The sequence below is a fragment of the Lytechinus variegatus genome, chromosome 9 (genome assembly GCF_018143015.1).
Source record: "Lytechinus variegatus isolate NC3 chromosome 9, Lvar_3.0, whole genome shotgun sequence".
Taxonomy (NCBI): domain Eukaryota; kingdom Metazoa; phylum Echinodermata; class Echinoidea; order Temnopleuroida; family Toxopneustidae; genus Lytechinus; species Lytechinus variegatus.
In genome coordinates this window covers 3,925,218-3,941,164 of record NC_054748.1, presented here as the reverse complement: position 1 = coordinate 3,941,164, position 15,947 = coordinate 3,925,218, and the positions used below count along the sequence as shown (strand labels likewise).

At 35.2% G+C, this 15,947-nt stretch overlaps 1 protein-coding gene across 3 annotated transcripts in view; it reads left to right on the top strand.

Moving 5' to 3' along the window:
* The window catches only part of LOC121420991 (nucleobindin-2-like), a 35,815-nt gene that overhangs the window by 1,941 nt on the left and 17,927 nt on the right, over window positions 1-15,947 (top strand). For 2 of the 3 annotated variants that reach the window (XM_041615556.1, XM_041615558.1), the window contains exons 2-5: window positions 6,643-6,813; window positions 8,589-8,696; window positions 10,509-10,635; window positions 12,293-12,405. In XM_041615556.1, the coding sequence (XP_041471490.1) occupies window positions 6,661-6,813; window positions 8,589-8,696; window positions 10,509-10,635; window positions 12,293-12,405 (501 nt within the window). In that variant the 5' untranslated portion in view covers window positions 6,643-6,660. Of the gene's footprint in view, window positions 1-6,642; window positions 6,814-8,588; window positions 8,697-10,508; window positions 10,636-12,292; window positions 12,406-13,720; window positions 13,822-15,947 lie in introns of all 3 variants that reach the window. The other variant, XM_041615557.1, reaches the window with a different exon arrangement.

Below are 15,947 nucleotides of genomic sequence, written 5' to 3'. Positions count from 1 at the left end.
CTAGGAAAACCGTCGTGTTTAGGGTCTAATTTGCGGGGATGATAAAACAAAATCAAAATGTTTTATAAAGGATGTCCTTTTTGCTCCAACACTTCGTGTTTAGAGTCCGATTTGCGCGAGGTGTAGAAGGTGGGGTCGTACTAAACCAAATAAGGTAAAGCCGACGACCGAAGGACCCGTAACAATAAAACATTTCTGTACTTGTTTAGGGGTTCATTTCAGGGAATATTTGCCAAGAGTATCGTTTTGTTTCCAATACTTGTTAAGGGTAGGGTTTCACACGCCAATACTTGTTAAGGGGTGCATTTTCAGAATATGGAAATTACGTGTTTAGGGTGCTTTTCGAGACCCCATGGTCGCGCATGGTATCCACTCGTGAATGGAAGTGCCCCCCCCGGGCAAAAAAAAAAATCTTACCTTTGAAAAAGATTGGTGGGGGATGGATTTTCCTCGAACGCATACCAATTTTTTTCTGCTATTTTCATAATAAACTTTAAATGAATTCAACTTTGCACTACTTAATTTTTTCAAAGACAAAATAACAAAATTACATCTCGTCATCATCATCATCACCACTATCATTAGCATCACCATCATCATCACCACAACCGTCACCACAACCATCATCATCACCAAGATAATTTTCATCATCGTCATTGCCATCATCATCTTTTTTTCTTTATTTTTTCCCCATCCCTTCTTCTTTTTTTTTCTTCCAATATTCCTCCTTTTTTTTAGAGCGGCACACCGTCATGCTCCCTCACTGATTATCCGCCTCTATATGCTTGGTGTTGTATAAATTGGCGGATACCTGAATGAAATACTGAAGAGAAAATAAGGAAAGGGAAAAAGTAAGAAGAAAAAGAAGAGGAGAAGAAAAAAAGAAAGCCAAACAAATGAAACAAAACAATGTCAAAATTTCGTAATAAAGTCTTCTACGTCAGTTTAATAATGATGTTTTCATTGAAATGAGAACAAAAAAAGAATTGAAACCATAGGCGGCGGAAGCGGGGACGTTCCCCCCTAAATTTGTTGTTGACCTTTTTTTTTTGCTTGTCAATTTATTTTCCTACGTCCCCCCTAAAATGTTTGGGTTGAGAGCCTTTTTTTTTTTGCTTGTCAAAATTTTTTAGGTTGTCCCCTCCTAAAATTTGGGGCTTCCGCCGCCAATGATTGAAACAATGAGGTAAAAAGGACTACATTATATAGTGTAAAGAAATAGAGGGAAGCTCCGAGACAATAAAAAGGTTGAAAAAGAAAAAAATGTGAAAACACAAAGCTCTCACAACATGAGCATAATAACAAATAATAACAAATAAGCGAGGACAAGTAGCTGAGGGACCCCCCCAACTCTCTCTCTAGTTATCTATCTATCCGACTCGATTATATAAGAGAAGAATTTACTAATCAAAATATTATGAGCAAAAAGCACGAGCTGATATTTTTTATGAATATTCAAAACTGATAGAGAGACGCAATCGAATTATTCGATTGCGACAAAATTGATGATCTGAGAATTTATTGTGTTTAGGAATTCATTAAAAGCATAAAGTTGATCAGCATTAAAATATGGCAGGCGCAACGCATGAGCTAAAGCTTTATAGGCATACACCGATAAAAAATTTTAAGTATTTTTGGTAATCATGAAAAAATTGATATTTCATGAAAGAAAGCTCAAATCCCGAGGAGGAATATTCTTATGAATTGACTTAAAAAAAAACTGTGGTAAGCCCCATTTAATATTTGATTATAAGTCGAATAAAACAGTAAAAGCTGAAAAACGTTCGCGTGATATTTGGCAACCTCCCCCCCCAAAAAAAAATAAATAAATAAATAAATAAAAAATAAAAAAAGTTTTTAACTATAATAATGATCGAAGGTAATTTTGTCTCGCGTAGAACTGGACAAATGAAAAAAAGATTGTCACTAAAAAAATGAAGGTAATTTTGACCCACGTAAAATTTGGCGAGCCCCCTTCCCAAAAAAAAGGAAAAAAGGTTTTAACAAGCAAAAAAGGCTAAAATAGAGAAAGAAGAGACAAGAATAATTATGAACGAAATATCCCCATCACAAATAATGCTGTGATCATCATAAGGGAGGGGTCGCATAACTAGTATGAACAACGTATTTAATTCCAAAATATTTACTACAAATCTCAATAGGGGGATCGGGCAGAAATGCTCACCCCCACCCCCCCGATCCGCCAGAAATGCTCACCCCCACCACCACCCCCACCCCCCCCCCCCCCCCCGATCCGCCACTGATTCCAATCAATAATGACATTTATCTGCAATACTGATACTTTGGAATCAAGATACTGAAGATTGATACGCTTTACATAAATTATGAACGTCTGACAAAAAGATAATCTACCGATCACCTGACCGATCATCTGACCAGTTCGCGTATCACTTCGGAGTTGATCACTCGTCGCAGCTGTGTGGAACGCTCACCGAAAATCAACAAAAAGGGCCTGAAATGTAAGTTTAATGATAATCTATTTTAATTTGAACTACTTAATTAATACTTTTAATGTCTCCCCACCAAATGAAAGTCATATCACTTAACTCCAATTTGTATTAAGGCGTACATTTATCAAAGTCTTGGGTTGGAAATCAGAACAGCATTGTCTAACCCATATTTTTGGGTAATGTCGCCTATGAGGTCCATACATGTTAATGTTTGGACCTCATTGGTACTAGGAGTGAAAAATATATTTTACAAATCGTGATAATGATAATCGGCAAATGCAAGTATTTTTAAAATCTAAGTTGCAGAATGGAAAATGGCGACGTAAACAGACCGGGTAAGTAAATGCTCTTGCTCTTCATTTTCTTCAATTTGACTAGGCCTAATGTATTAAAGAAAAATTAGGAGTTTTTATAAAAAATGGGGGTAAACATAAAACTTGCCCATGTACTTTTAAGTTTAGTTTGGGCGCTTTTACATAAAAATTGGTGAAACTAGACCTAAATCACCATGGGTAATCCTCGCCTCTACAGCGAGGCATATATAGCCGACCCAGGCGTTTGGAGAGTAAGGGTACGATAGTACTATGATTTTTACTCCCCAGACGCCTCCAGGCTAGCCTAGACGGAATTTGAATGAGAGTGCTAAAAATACAAAATAGATTCAGTGACCTCAATTCCCCCAGTTCACCTTCCGTTTTTCACGACTCGTCATCTTCCAACAATCTTGTTATGAAACCTGATGTAGGCCTATTTATATTGCCTAGACTAGCACTAGATTGATCTCAGCACTTGACAGGCAAATGAACTTTCCTAGATTTCTTGTGTGGAGAAATCTGTGAAAACTGAGTGAGACAGTCCCAATTTTCTGACCAGCGCCTCTTCTGATAAATGTCTAAGTTATTGGAGACCCTAACGTTAGGCCTAAAATGAAATATGCATCAATGTTGTATGAATATATTTGTCTGTTTTTAATTGCAATTTTATTTTTAACTTTTATTTCAATTTTGTAAAATCTGAAATGTATTGCGATGTTTTGTGGCCGCAATTCATGAGCCCCCGCCCTTCTTTCGACAAAGCGCATCGTACATTTCAAAGTCAATGTGTGGGATATGTGATATGCAATCCGGTAGTTGCAGCGGCCATTCGCTCGGGACCGCATTACTCTCGGACTCCTTGTCGAATGAAGGCCTTTGTGGCTACAAGCATGCCATTTATTTACATGTATTGCTGTACAATTTCAATTCAAGGGCCTTGTATTAGGTTGAGTTTTAAAGTTTTTTTGGTTGTTATCTTAAAGCTTAGCCGCCACGTGCTCCAGAAATGTGGCGCAAAAACCTCATTTTTAATTGATTTAAAAAAAGGTGATTTTGGAATTGAAATCGAGACTTTCATGTGGTGAGTGATAGCGCCTGTTTTGTTTTGTGTGTGTTCATGATGTTGTGGTGATTGACTGTGCTGGCTTGTCAAATAATTAAAGGGGAAGTTCACCCTGAAGAAAAGTTTGTTGTAAAATAGCAGAAAAAAAAAAAATATTGGTGAAGGTTTGAGGAAAATCCTTTAGAGATTAAGAAAGTTATTAGAATTCAAAGTTTTGGATTTGTGACGTCATATGCAAGCAGCATTCCTACATACCGAATGGTAAAAAAATAAATGAATTTCAAATTTTGTATGGTTCCTGATGACTTTATTTTGTTTTCTATTTATGAACGGGTGTGAAATGATTTGTCTATTCACTGATATACAGTACAAAAGGCACAGTAAAAACCATTTTCAATTTTCTGAGAAAATGACATTTCATAGATTTTTTACTATTCGCTTTGTAGGAATGCTGCTCGCATATGATGTCACAAATTCAAAACTTTGAATTCTGATAACTTTCTTAATCATTGACGGATTTTCCTCAAACCTTCATTAATATTTTTTATTATTTTTTCTGCTATTTTTAAAACAAACTTCTTCAGGGTAAACTTCCCCTTTAAGTTTGCCATGACGAATGGAGACACATGTTGAATTCCAGGCTCATTACTCTTATTATTTTGTCTATAAAATCTCCTCAATTGGGTTTTAATAATCATGTTCACACCATTTCTAGACATTTGTAAGACTTTTATACACTTTACCTTTACAAAAGAAATTAACTCCTGGCTTGTGGAATGGATTTATAGAATATGTAGAAGAAGTCACTCATTCTTATTATGTATCAATGAGCAAGGTTATGATATAACTTGTTCTCTGTTACGGTACTCCCTGTGTGGTGAAATAAGGTTGGCATATTTTTGGCATATTTTCTCTTGTTCTTGGGGACAAATGCTTGTTTTTTTTACACTGTAAGTTTCCATTAAAGCTATTCATCATATAACTTGGCTAAAATTAATTTCTTATAGAGATTGAAAAATGAAAATTTTCCTGTCATTTTACTTTTAACCAATATAGGCTATACAAAAAAATATGCTAAAAATGCAAGTTTTTTAGCGCTCTGGTGAATGCAAAAATTATCCTCAAGTTACTACTAGTGAAAAATTAATTGCAACTGTATGGAAAATTGGAAATGATAGTGTTTTTGGTTAAAAGTTATGAATACTGAACTTCTGAAGTGTGTGTTTTGTACTGCATTTGGCATTACCATATATCCATTTAAAAAGAGCATTATAGAAAATATCCAAAATATAAAGAAAAATGCCAATTTTGAGACAAATCAGAGTTGCTTCCTTTTGTCATGGGACAGCAGTGCTAGTATTGTTTAGAATCCAATCCTTTGCAGTAAAGTGTACAAATAATGAGTGTTTATGAGTGCAATGGACAGAATACTTCCTGAGATGAAAGATGAAAAGATCCATTCGACTCGGCTACGCCTCGTTGAATGGATCATTCATTTCGTCGGCAGTCTCCCGAACGGTCGTATCACACATACTATAAGTTTACTATAATTTTCACACTTACATGTAGTTCCCCAGCCTTACAACATATTCATTGCTAGAAAAATACATGGTTGGAAAGACCAAGGCAATTGCTTGAATATGGTATCCTTATTTTTACACAAAAGCAAGAATCAAAGAAAATATCGCAAAAGAGCTACATGCTTGTAATTTCGGTTTGAGCAGTTTTTATTAAAAAATGTATGGCATCGCAGTAAAAATCCTCTCAGATCTCAGAAAAGAGAATAAATTGCTGCCTAGAAATTTAGTTATGAATAACTTAGAGTAGGACTTGTACCTTAAAGGGGAATGAAACCTTTGGAACAAATAGGCTTGTGTAGAAACAGAAAAATCAAAGAATAAGAATAAAGAAAGTTTGAGAAAAATCGGACAAATAATGAGAAAGTTATGAGCATTTGAATATTGCAATCACTAATGCTATGGAGATCCTCCTATTGGCAATGCGACAAGGATGTGTGATGTCACTGATGAACAACTTTCCCTTTGGTGGACTATAAAATACCCTCAAAATGTCTCTTTGCTTTTTCTTATGATGATACAAACTCTTTATCCATGATGTATTCTTAAAAAATATGTATTACATGCCCTCATGTAGAAAGAACAAATGATCTATGGATAGATGTGATAAAAGAGGCAATTCAAGTGAAATATATACTAAAGTAATGGGGAGAGTTGTTCACAAGTGACATCACACATCTTTGTCGCATTGCAAATTTGCTATCTCCATAGCAATAGTGATCGCAATATTCAAATGCTCATAACTTTCTCATTATTTGTCCGATTTTTCTCAAACTTTTTTGATCTGTTTCTTTGATTTTTCTGTTTTCACACAAGCTATCTTGTTCCAATGGTTTCATTCTCCTTTAATTTTATTGCAAAAATCTCAAAATCGATTTTTTGACCAAATTTGACTGATACAGTATGACGGTTCGGATGACCGCCGACAATTTCATCTTTCACCGAATGAAGTATTCTGTCCATTGCACGAGCAAAGAAACATTTGGTTTATATGACACTTAAAACTAGATTTTTTTTCATAGGAAATTATCAGTTTCGATGCAAAATATGATCATGCAGTGCAAGCTCGGTCAATGAATGGATCCTAAATTGCACGTTTGATGACGTCACTGTAAGTGTAAAATGGTCCGAATGATCGATATCAAACAACCAATCAAATGCCAAGGATCTATCTAGGTGTCATACAATCTCTCATATCTTTTTTATCTTTTATTTAGTCCCAATAAGGTGACACAATGGCTCTTTTGGAATGGAAACTCTCCCTGTTACTGCTGCTGATAGTGCATGTTGCTCAGCAGGCTCCCCTTGATCCAAAATCACCCGACGAAGAGAAAGCAGAAAAGCTCGGCGAGGAGATCATCAATAAGGCTGAAGGAGATGGACTCGCTGTGAGTATGATAAATAGACCCTCGAGCTGGGCCCGTATTCTAAAGTCAGGTTTAACTTAATAGACCACAGTCTAACTCTGCTAAAATTATGGGAAGCCAAATGTGTCAAAATTTTATTAAGTTGTATGTTTCTTATGTTTCCTGATTCATCGATGGTGCAGACAATCATCTACGTTAAATTCCTAGACAATTATGAATGATTTGAGAGCCAAATGAGGTGAAATATTATCTCACACACTGTTAGTGATTTATGTAGCAATTGGCTATCCATACTTAAACCACAAATTTAAACCTGAATTAAAGTTCGACCCAACTTCTGGGTGGTATTCTGATAATTAAACCTAAGTGGTTAAACCCATGGCCCTGGGAAGCGGGGGTGCTGTATATAACATTTTTCATTGGCAGCACCCCCTAGAATTCTGGCAGGTGTGACAAATTGGAGTCATGTACCGAAAACAACCGACATTTTGTGTTGAAACCCTTTTGTTTTGCTTGTTTAATTTTTTTACGGACCAAAACAACCTTCATTTTGCAGTGAACCCCCTTTTTTTTTGGGGGGGGGGCTTGTCAAATTTAATTCAGCACCCCCCATAAAACAAAAATATTCCCTGGGCCCTGGTTGAACCCGAGTCTAAACTACACTTTTAAACCACACTTGTACTGGGCTTGATAATATTTCTGCCATATTTGTGATAATTATAATGTATCAGTTAATTCCTTTAGATTCCTTTAAATTCATGATGTTTTTCTATTTTTCCTATAATTCCCAGGTCTGGAGAAATACAATGAATAAATAAAATAATAATTTTTATGAAGTCCTCTGTCACTTCTCGATCTGGTACCAGTATATATGACACCATCCTTGCTTTTCACAAATTAAAAAAAGAAAAACAAAACCAACACATTATCTGTTAGTGATCAACTCCAAAGTATTGATGTTCATCCTTTGATTTGATTTAATTTATTGTTTTCTTCACGCAAACGAGCATACATGAAACCACTTTTTTATTATTAAGATATTACTGTATACAATGATGAAAGAAAACCCTGTACATATACATGTAGAAGCAAGCATAGTGCAATGGAGAGAGATTTTTTTTCCCATAGCATTGTGTCATCCTAATTTGTTTCTATTTGGTTTTCTTTTTTGGAGCGAATTTGTTACATTATTATGAAAAGTTCTGTATTTAGTTACAAATAATTGATGGCCTTACTAAAAGAAAAAAAAACATTGTACGCAGGTGATGTCTGAATTCATAACATGCTATTCAAACAGATTGTCTATTGTTGAGTAGTTCAAATTTCATTTGAAAATTAATTTAAGAATGACTGACAATTGAAAGTGGATCACTTTTCTTTCCTTCTTGATTGTATGGTTCATATGGAGAGAGAATTTCCCCCACCCTATGTATGCGACACAAATGTCTCAATATATTTTTTAATCTTCCCTTTCCTATTTGTTTCCTTCTGCTTTCTGTTTTATATTTAATCTAACTACTTGCTTTTTTTTGGCTTGATGATATAGAAAGTACAATTTTGCAACCTTCAAATGCAATAGAAACCCCTTTTGTGTACATTTTTACACCGTAAGAAGCTAAAAAGCTGTGGCGTTCATACTAGAGTGGTAGAATTGGCATTTACATGTATTGCTTATGTCCAGATAGTCTCAAGTTCCACTTTTTTAAAAAACTTTTTTAATCTTTAATCTTTATTATACCTGTATAAACAAAATGACCAGTGTTGGATCCATGTAACGATTTACTTCTTTGATACAGGATCTAGGCCTCGAATATGAAGGCTATCTCCGAGAAGTCATCCAAGTTTTGGAAGCGGACCCAGAAATGAAGAGTCACATGGATGAGATGGACACCAATGATTTACTGGTAAGTGGTGACTTTGTCATAGTCCTGGGTCCTGTCTTTAATAAAGGTATTGTTTAAAGAGAAATTCCAGTAGTTGCAGTAAACACTGATTTCATGAGAAAGTCTGTAAAACCAGGCTTAATTGTCAGTATATCATCGAGGATGAAGATCTGGTACAGTTACATAAACTGAACTTTGTGAAATCTTGAAATCTACGCTGAAAAACGTTCACACTGAAGATCACCAACACAGATAGGCACACGTGGGACAGTGTATTATTATTGCTGGAATAAAGACCCGACGGAAGTGACCGAATCCGCGCTTATTTTGCTTATTTCTCAGCAATTACACAGTTTCTTCCAGAATCCTTTGGCACATATTTTTTATTCATACAAACAGACACTTGGGTGGTCATTATATTAGATTCTGTAAAAAGTCATTTTGAGATCGTTACCAAAACTGGAATTTATCTTTAACTTTGTGAGCAGCCGATTTAAAAAAATTCTCAAACCAAGATGAAACATGTGTACGAGTGCATGTATTAGAACTAATAAACCCTGAAAACAACCATTAATGAGAATGAAAAGCTAAAACTACAAGGCAAACCCCGATTTTGTAAATAGGTGTCTTATTGACACCTATTACACATAAGTGTATGGGATGAAATTAAGATGGTGTTTCCGGTCACTTTATATTTCAATTTTTGAAGCACTCAATAATTATTTTCGAATGCAATTTTTTCTGGGCTTCATTTTTGTAACATATCACAGACACAGGTGACAAGTGTGACCTTCTAGCTCAGATTTTTTTAAAAGTCGAACCGATGTTAACCAATCACTTTAAAAATAGTTGTGATTGATCCAATCAACTACGTTACAAAAATCTGTTATTGTCATAACTTATTCTACCAGGAATGTGCTCAATGTCCTTTGTATAAAACAAAGAGGAAGCACGATGAATGTTCAAGACAAAACTTGGCAATAGACCAGTTCGTAGTTACCCCATGGACAATTTTGGTCAAATGACCTTTCATTTCTTTCATCATGATAGGCAGATTTCGAAGCAAGATATTACGTAAGCTTGCCTTACATAGCAGGATAAAGAAATTGAATAGACCAGGTGACTAGAATAGCACACAATTGAACACTTACTGAAGGCATTTGTTGCATCCCTTCTTTGAATGCATATCTTAGCATGTTGCACAATGTACTTTGCAAACTGTGAAATACCAGTCGTTCGTGGAAGTAGTTGTTTTTTTTATGGATGTAAATGAAAATGACAATTCAAAAGAATATGTGAATAATCAAGACATCAAAGTTGGTGCTTATCTCATTAGATTTTAAAGCGCCATGTCACTTTAGTACAAATGACCTTCTGATCGTGCGTAGAATCTTTTGATCATGCGCATAAAGGAACTACGAACTGGCTTATTGATCATGATTGGTTATGATCAATGCAAACAATTATATAATTCAGTAACCCAATCAGTTGTAAGGTACATTGTATAACTGTGAAACGCGGGGATGTTTTTCATGATGGACTACAATAAATTTATTTTTCATGATTAATCGTAAGATATTTCATAATGTTATTTATGCATGATTTTATAAACAGCTTTACTGAGGACCCAGTTGTTTGGCAGATGGAGGAGGATTATCAACTATTTTCAGACATCAGCTAGAAGTGAAGTAATATAGGTTATTTTTTTTGCATATGATCATTTCAATGCAAAGTCTATATATTCCAACAATTTAATTGGGATTATTTTAGCTGCAGCCTAACTTTGTATCATAACTTTCATGTATGCAAATACACATTAATTTTTTTCTATAGTCTGGTAAATTTGGGAAGCAACTAAACAATGTTGGAAGTCATATCAGAAGTCAGTTGGATGAGCTGAAGAAAAAAGAGATCCAGCGTCTTCGGGTCATCGCCAGGAAGGCCATGGAACAGCAAGCACGTAAGTCTATCCAGGTTCTGTAACACAAAAGGTGGTTTCAGACCGCCTCGAAGTTCGCCAGTTCCAGGTATTCTCTGATCGGGAAATTTACCCCGATCAGAAAATACCAGGTATTTTGGTAATGTGAAAGCAAACTACGCGTAATTTCCCCGAAAGAAAATACCCGCTAAATAGTGGGTACTTGGCGAAATTACGAGAACTTTCGTGGGGATTTTTCCAAGGTCGCAGGTATTTTGGCGATGTGAAAGCAAATTACGGGAACTTTTAGCCCAGCGTGTCGTTGGGCGCGGCGGCGTGGGTGGCTGCTGGGCTAGTGATTTTGAATCTCGCGCCTTGCCTGCTTATCAGACCATACTGCGCATGCTCGTAACTTCGGGAACTTATCCCAAAGGATGTGTTTCGGGGCGGTGTGAATGCAGGAATAATTAACGGGTATTTTTTAGCCTTAGAAAGTTCTCGTAATTTAACGGGGATTCTTGTGATCGAGGCGGTTTGAAACCACCTAAAGATAAAGGATTGATCGTACAATTGATTTTCACGATTTATTGTACATTGTAGTCAATGGAATCAATCATAGGAAAATGTTCTCAGATCATTACTAAGTTTTGTGTTACAGGCCCCTGGGAAGATTCTCCATGCAGGGAATAGTTTTCCTGATATCGCATCACAATTTCCCCACTTTTATTTTTTAAAGACTGCTATGCATTAAGTCTTTTACAAAGCATATTTTTACATAGTACTGTCCATAGCTTTAATAGTTGACAGCTTTTCTCTTATGACCAAAAATGCTATTCAAATACATGTATGTAAAGCCAAATTATTTCCCGCCATGCAGGATCAACTAAATTTTTGTATTAATGTGAAGATATTATTCTTTAAAAATTCATTCATTTGAAAAGTACTCTAAAATCTAGTCAACAATTGCAACCCTTTGACTGCAGGCTTCTGCAATTTTTATAGACTGAGGACAGGGACCACTTGGGGGTCCTGTCGACAAGAAGTTTGAATGATAAAAGTTGAACTGCCCCCTTTTTTTGTGTTTGATTCTATTATTTGGAAGTTACACAATACTTTATTAGTGCATGACAGGTGGCCCTTTTTAGGACTCCTAAATGAGACAATTTTCTATAATGTTGTTATAAAACTTAACTTTAAAATTTAAAATTTCTATTCTTAAAATCAAGAATATTTAATCTGCAAAGATTGGACATCAACCTTAGTTGACGGGAATAAAGACGATAATACCAAGTCTGATTTAGCACTGTCTAGAATAGAGTCATTCAGTGATCTTGAAAAAAAAAACCCAAATGAAATGCCCCCGATCTTTCAGGCTATCAATATGTCTACAATGTACTTGTAAAAGCATTTCATGGTCTCCCCTCAGTAGCATATATATGTGGTCAAATGTATCATCATTTTATTGTGCAATGTTTGCATCATATCTTCATATTCTGCCAATCTGTTCTATTTTTGTATCTGAACATTTTGATGATTATAGTCGAGTGTATTTCTTTGTTTCCCTTTGGCATTTGTTCATACCTTTTTGTCCTCTGATTTGATTCGTCTGTGAAATTGTCATTAATACCATCATCTTCATTTCTTACTAATCATTTCGATTCTATTTATGCATGCATCCCTTAAATTCGTAAACCTAAAGTCGGGAAGGGGAAGCCGACGGATCAGAAGTTCTTGGACAACCTCATCGGGCATCTCGATCCATCGTCAATGGAGTCTTTCAATCCAGACGATATTACTAAACTCATACAGAAGGTAGTCAAGCACTAACAGGAATGCCTATGTGTGGTACCACAGTATGGTTTTGTACCTGTAATCCACTTCCGGCTGTGTGTACATGATTTCTAGCTGCTTTGTTTGTACACCAAGCTAACCTATACTAACAGCTAATGTTCCCTCATAGTATCATTTTATTCATTCTGTATGCATATCTGTCTTTATATTTGTTCACCTGTGGTGCAACAGTGTTAATTGCTTTGTGGTGCATGGCTAAAATTGCTTCCAACAGGATGGGTTACCATCTGTTTCTTTTAACTTCAAGATCTTGGTTTGTTTTAATTTTCAGTTCTTGTTAATTTTTAACTTGTGACGTGTTGTCTCATATATATTTATGCACTTTTTTGTTTTTCATTGCAATGGAATGATAGTGCACTCACCTCATACCTTTCCGGAAATATTATTTGCGCATTCATCTTGTTTTTATTTATTCAAAATTATCTGAAAATACAAGTCTGCTTACCATTTTGCACTGAACAACAATTCTATCCCATTCATGCATCATCAGAGTTATCATTTTGGATGATATTCAGGCTGATACTCCTAACACTTATAACCAAAAGTTCATGAACATTCTCCAATTGTATATCCATAGTGTTGAAAATAAGTAATTTAATTTCTTTAATTCATAGTAATTCCACCACTGGGACATGATTAGTACATTTAACCATGAAACAGCTCGTTCAACGCCATATGTTACTAATTCAACATCTTTTATTCTTTCCCTTCTCTCTTGTCTAGATTTGCATTTAGCATAAACTGTTGTCTTTATTTCTACCTGTACATACAGTACTTGTATATTTTTTTAACAGGAATTGATTCTCTGATGTGTGCAGATTTCCTGTGTTCGCTTTTGCCACCATCTGCAAATTTCTCCGGGACTGCATAAATTAGATTGATTCCTGCCTAGTCAATCAAACCTCTACCTTTCTACCTTTTGGCAAAACAATACTGGAGAGAGGCACACTAGATGTCTCTAATTCTATCTATCTATCTACATGTATCTATCTATCTATCTCTATCAATCATACCATCTGTCTATTTTTATTTATACATCAATGAATTCTAGCTGCATTTATCCATTAATTTCTGGCTGGCCTCTACCTGAATGTACATTGTACATTTCACATCTAGGTCCTTGTCATTACAGCTTTTTGGCATTTGCACATATTGTTTTCTTATTATTCCGTGTACATGTACATACATGCTATGCAATGTATTTTATATTACTCTGTTGGTCCATCCATCAATCTATCTTTCAATCTATCTATCTATCATCATTGTGCTCTTCTAGCTGAAGTAAGCCAAACTGATCTCCTTCAGATGATCGCCCATGTTGACTTTCGGAATGAGCACACTTTTGAGGAAGAGGACCTCAATAACCTCTTGCAAAAGGTACATTAACACAATGGGGCAGGTTTCACATAACCCTTCTCTTTGCCATGTAAAGCAAAGTATTAAAAGAAACAAGAATCAGATCAGGTCTATTTTATACATGTAGGAGGGGGAGGGGTGCGAATGATGTTTCTAGTCTTCTCATGTTGCATATGAGTATACATGTAGTTTCTGTTGTAATTGTGATAATTTGGCATATGTATAGTGTGATATTGTGAATCTTGTTCCAGCGAAAGAAAGTTTTATATTGCTTACTATATATCATATAGACCCTTTTGCAAGAAGCACATGTTGTATGTTGTTGCATGCTCGCACCTTTCAATACATATATAGGTATTAATTGCATATGTCCACCTTCCGATGAGACGAGGGATATGATTCATGAAGATTTAAAGCCAACCTGGGGAAGTTCACCCTGACGAAAGGTTTGTTTTAAAATAGCAGAAAAAAAATAGTAGAAATTATTGGTGAAGGTTGTAGAGAAATCCATTCAAGATTATTAAAGTTATTTGAGTTTTTGTTTTGTGACGTCAGAAACGAGCAGCTGCCCCATATGAAAATGCATACATTTTATTTTTTAGTGGTTTGTGAGGGCTTGTTTTTTATTTTCTTTTTAGGAACAGGTGTGAAATGATTTGTGTTTTGATATATTGAAGGTACAATAAAAACCATTTTCAATTTTCTGAGAAAATTTTTTACCGTACGGTACGATGTGTGGGACAGCTGCTCGCATATGACGTCACAAATGAAATAATTCGAATTCTAATAAATTTTTCATTCTTTGATCGATTTTTTGTCAGACCTTCGCCAAAACTTTTTACTTTTCCTACTATTTTTACAATAAACTTTTTTCAGGGTGAACTTCCCCTTAAAGTATGACTTAGAGTCACACTTGAATGTTGAGGTATATATGATATGCCATGTGCAATTTTATTGGTTAATACACAGTAGTGCGCTTCCTCTTGACTTGATCTGACCAATGCGGTCATGCCTTTTATACCATGTGCAACTAGGCATTTATTTGGGACTCTAAGTCATACTTGCATTCATATCTTTGTGAAACAGCCCCCAGATTGTATGATTTTTTTCGATTACAAATATAAAGTGAGTAGATTATTTTTGTCTTGTGAAATTTTCCCACTGTGCCATACATGTACTTGCCAAATGTAAAAATCACTTTATTAATGCCTAGAATTCAACACACCCTTTGTAGTCACGTATGGTGTTATTTCAGCAGAAATTATTTCCTTTCGTTTTCCAACTTTCCAGACAAAAGAATATTTATTCTGCAAGTCAGTTGTGACAATAATTGAACAGGAATAGGTGGAAGTAAGGATGCATCTGTAAATGCTTATGAAAGTTCGTAGATTAGAATAAAAGCAAAAAAAAAGAATTAAAAAAGAGAAAGATATCACAAAAAAATGAAGGCTTATATTTGGAGGAACTGAGCATTGAACAAAATAATGTTTCAAAGTGTCAAGACATTTGAAGCCGCTATTTTATTTCTTTAACTCATTTTCAAAAAATGTTTCTTTGTGTTTTTGCCATCTCTCGAAATCCCTTTGAATGCACCGTTCTTTATTTCAATTTCAACTAAGCTCTAAATATCATGGGATATTCATGACACATTTTGATACTTCATCGCACCATTAATTTATAATAGTTTGGATGTTCTACCACAGTTTTGGCATTTTGCAATCAATTCCTCATATGAAATCATTTTTGGGGGCCTTTGATTTCTTACATGCACTTTCCTAATTTCCTCACTTCACCACTTTAATGTACATAATTACTATTTTTTTTTACTTGACTGATTTTGATTATGGGTTCTAACTTCTTTTATTTAGGGATCTACATCATTTAAACTAATACCCCCAAACCAAGAAAAGCAATTATAACCTTTTCAAGCATTAACCACTTACAAAATGGTATTATGGATCCTAATCAAGTAATTGGCTGAAATCTGTCACATGATGATGATCAGTTATTAATTTCATATTTCAGAAAAATTGCTAATGACGGTTTATTTTCTATTGGTCGATTTGCCAACTTGTCTACTATAATTTGGTCTACCGTCAGTTCGTCCACTATCCACAGTCTAATTGCCACAACATGTACTTCCTCTC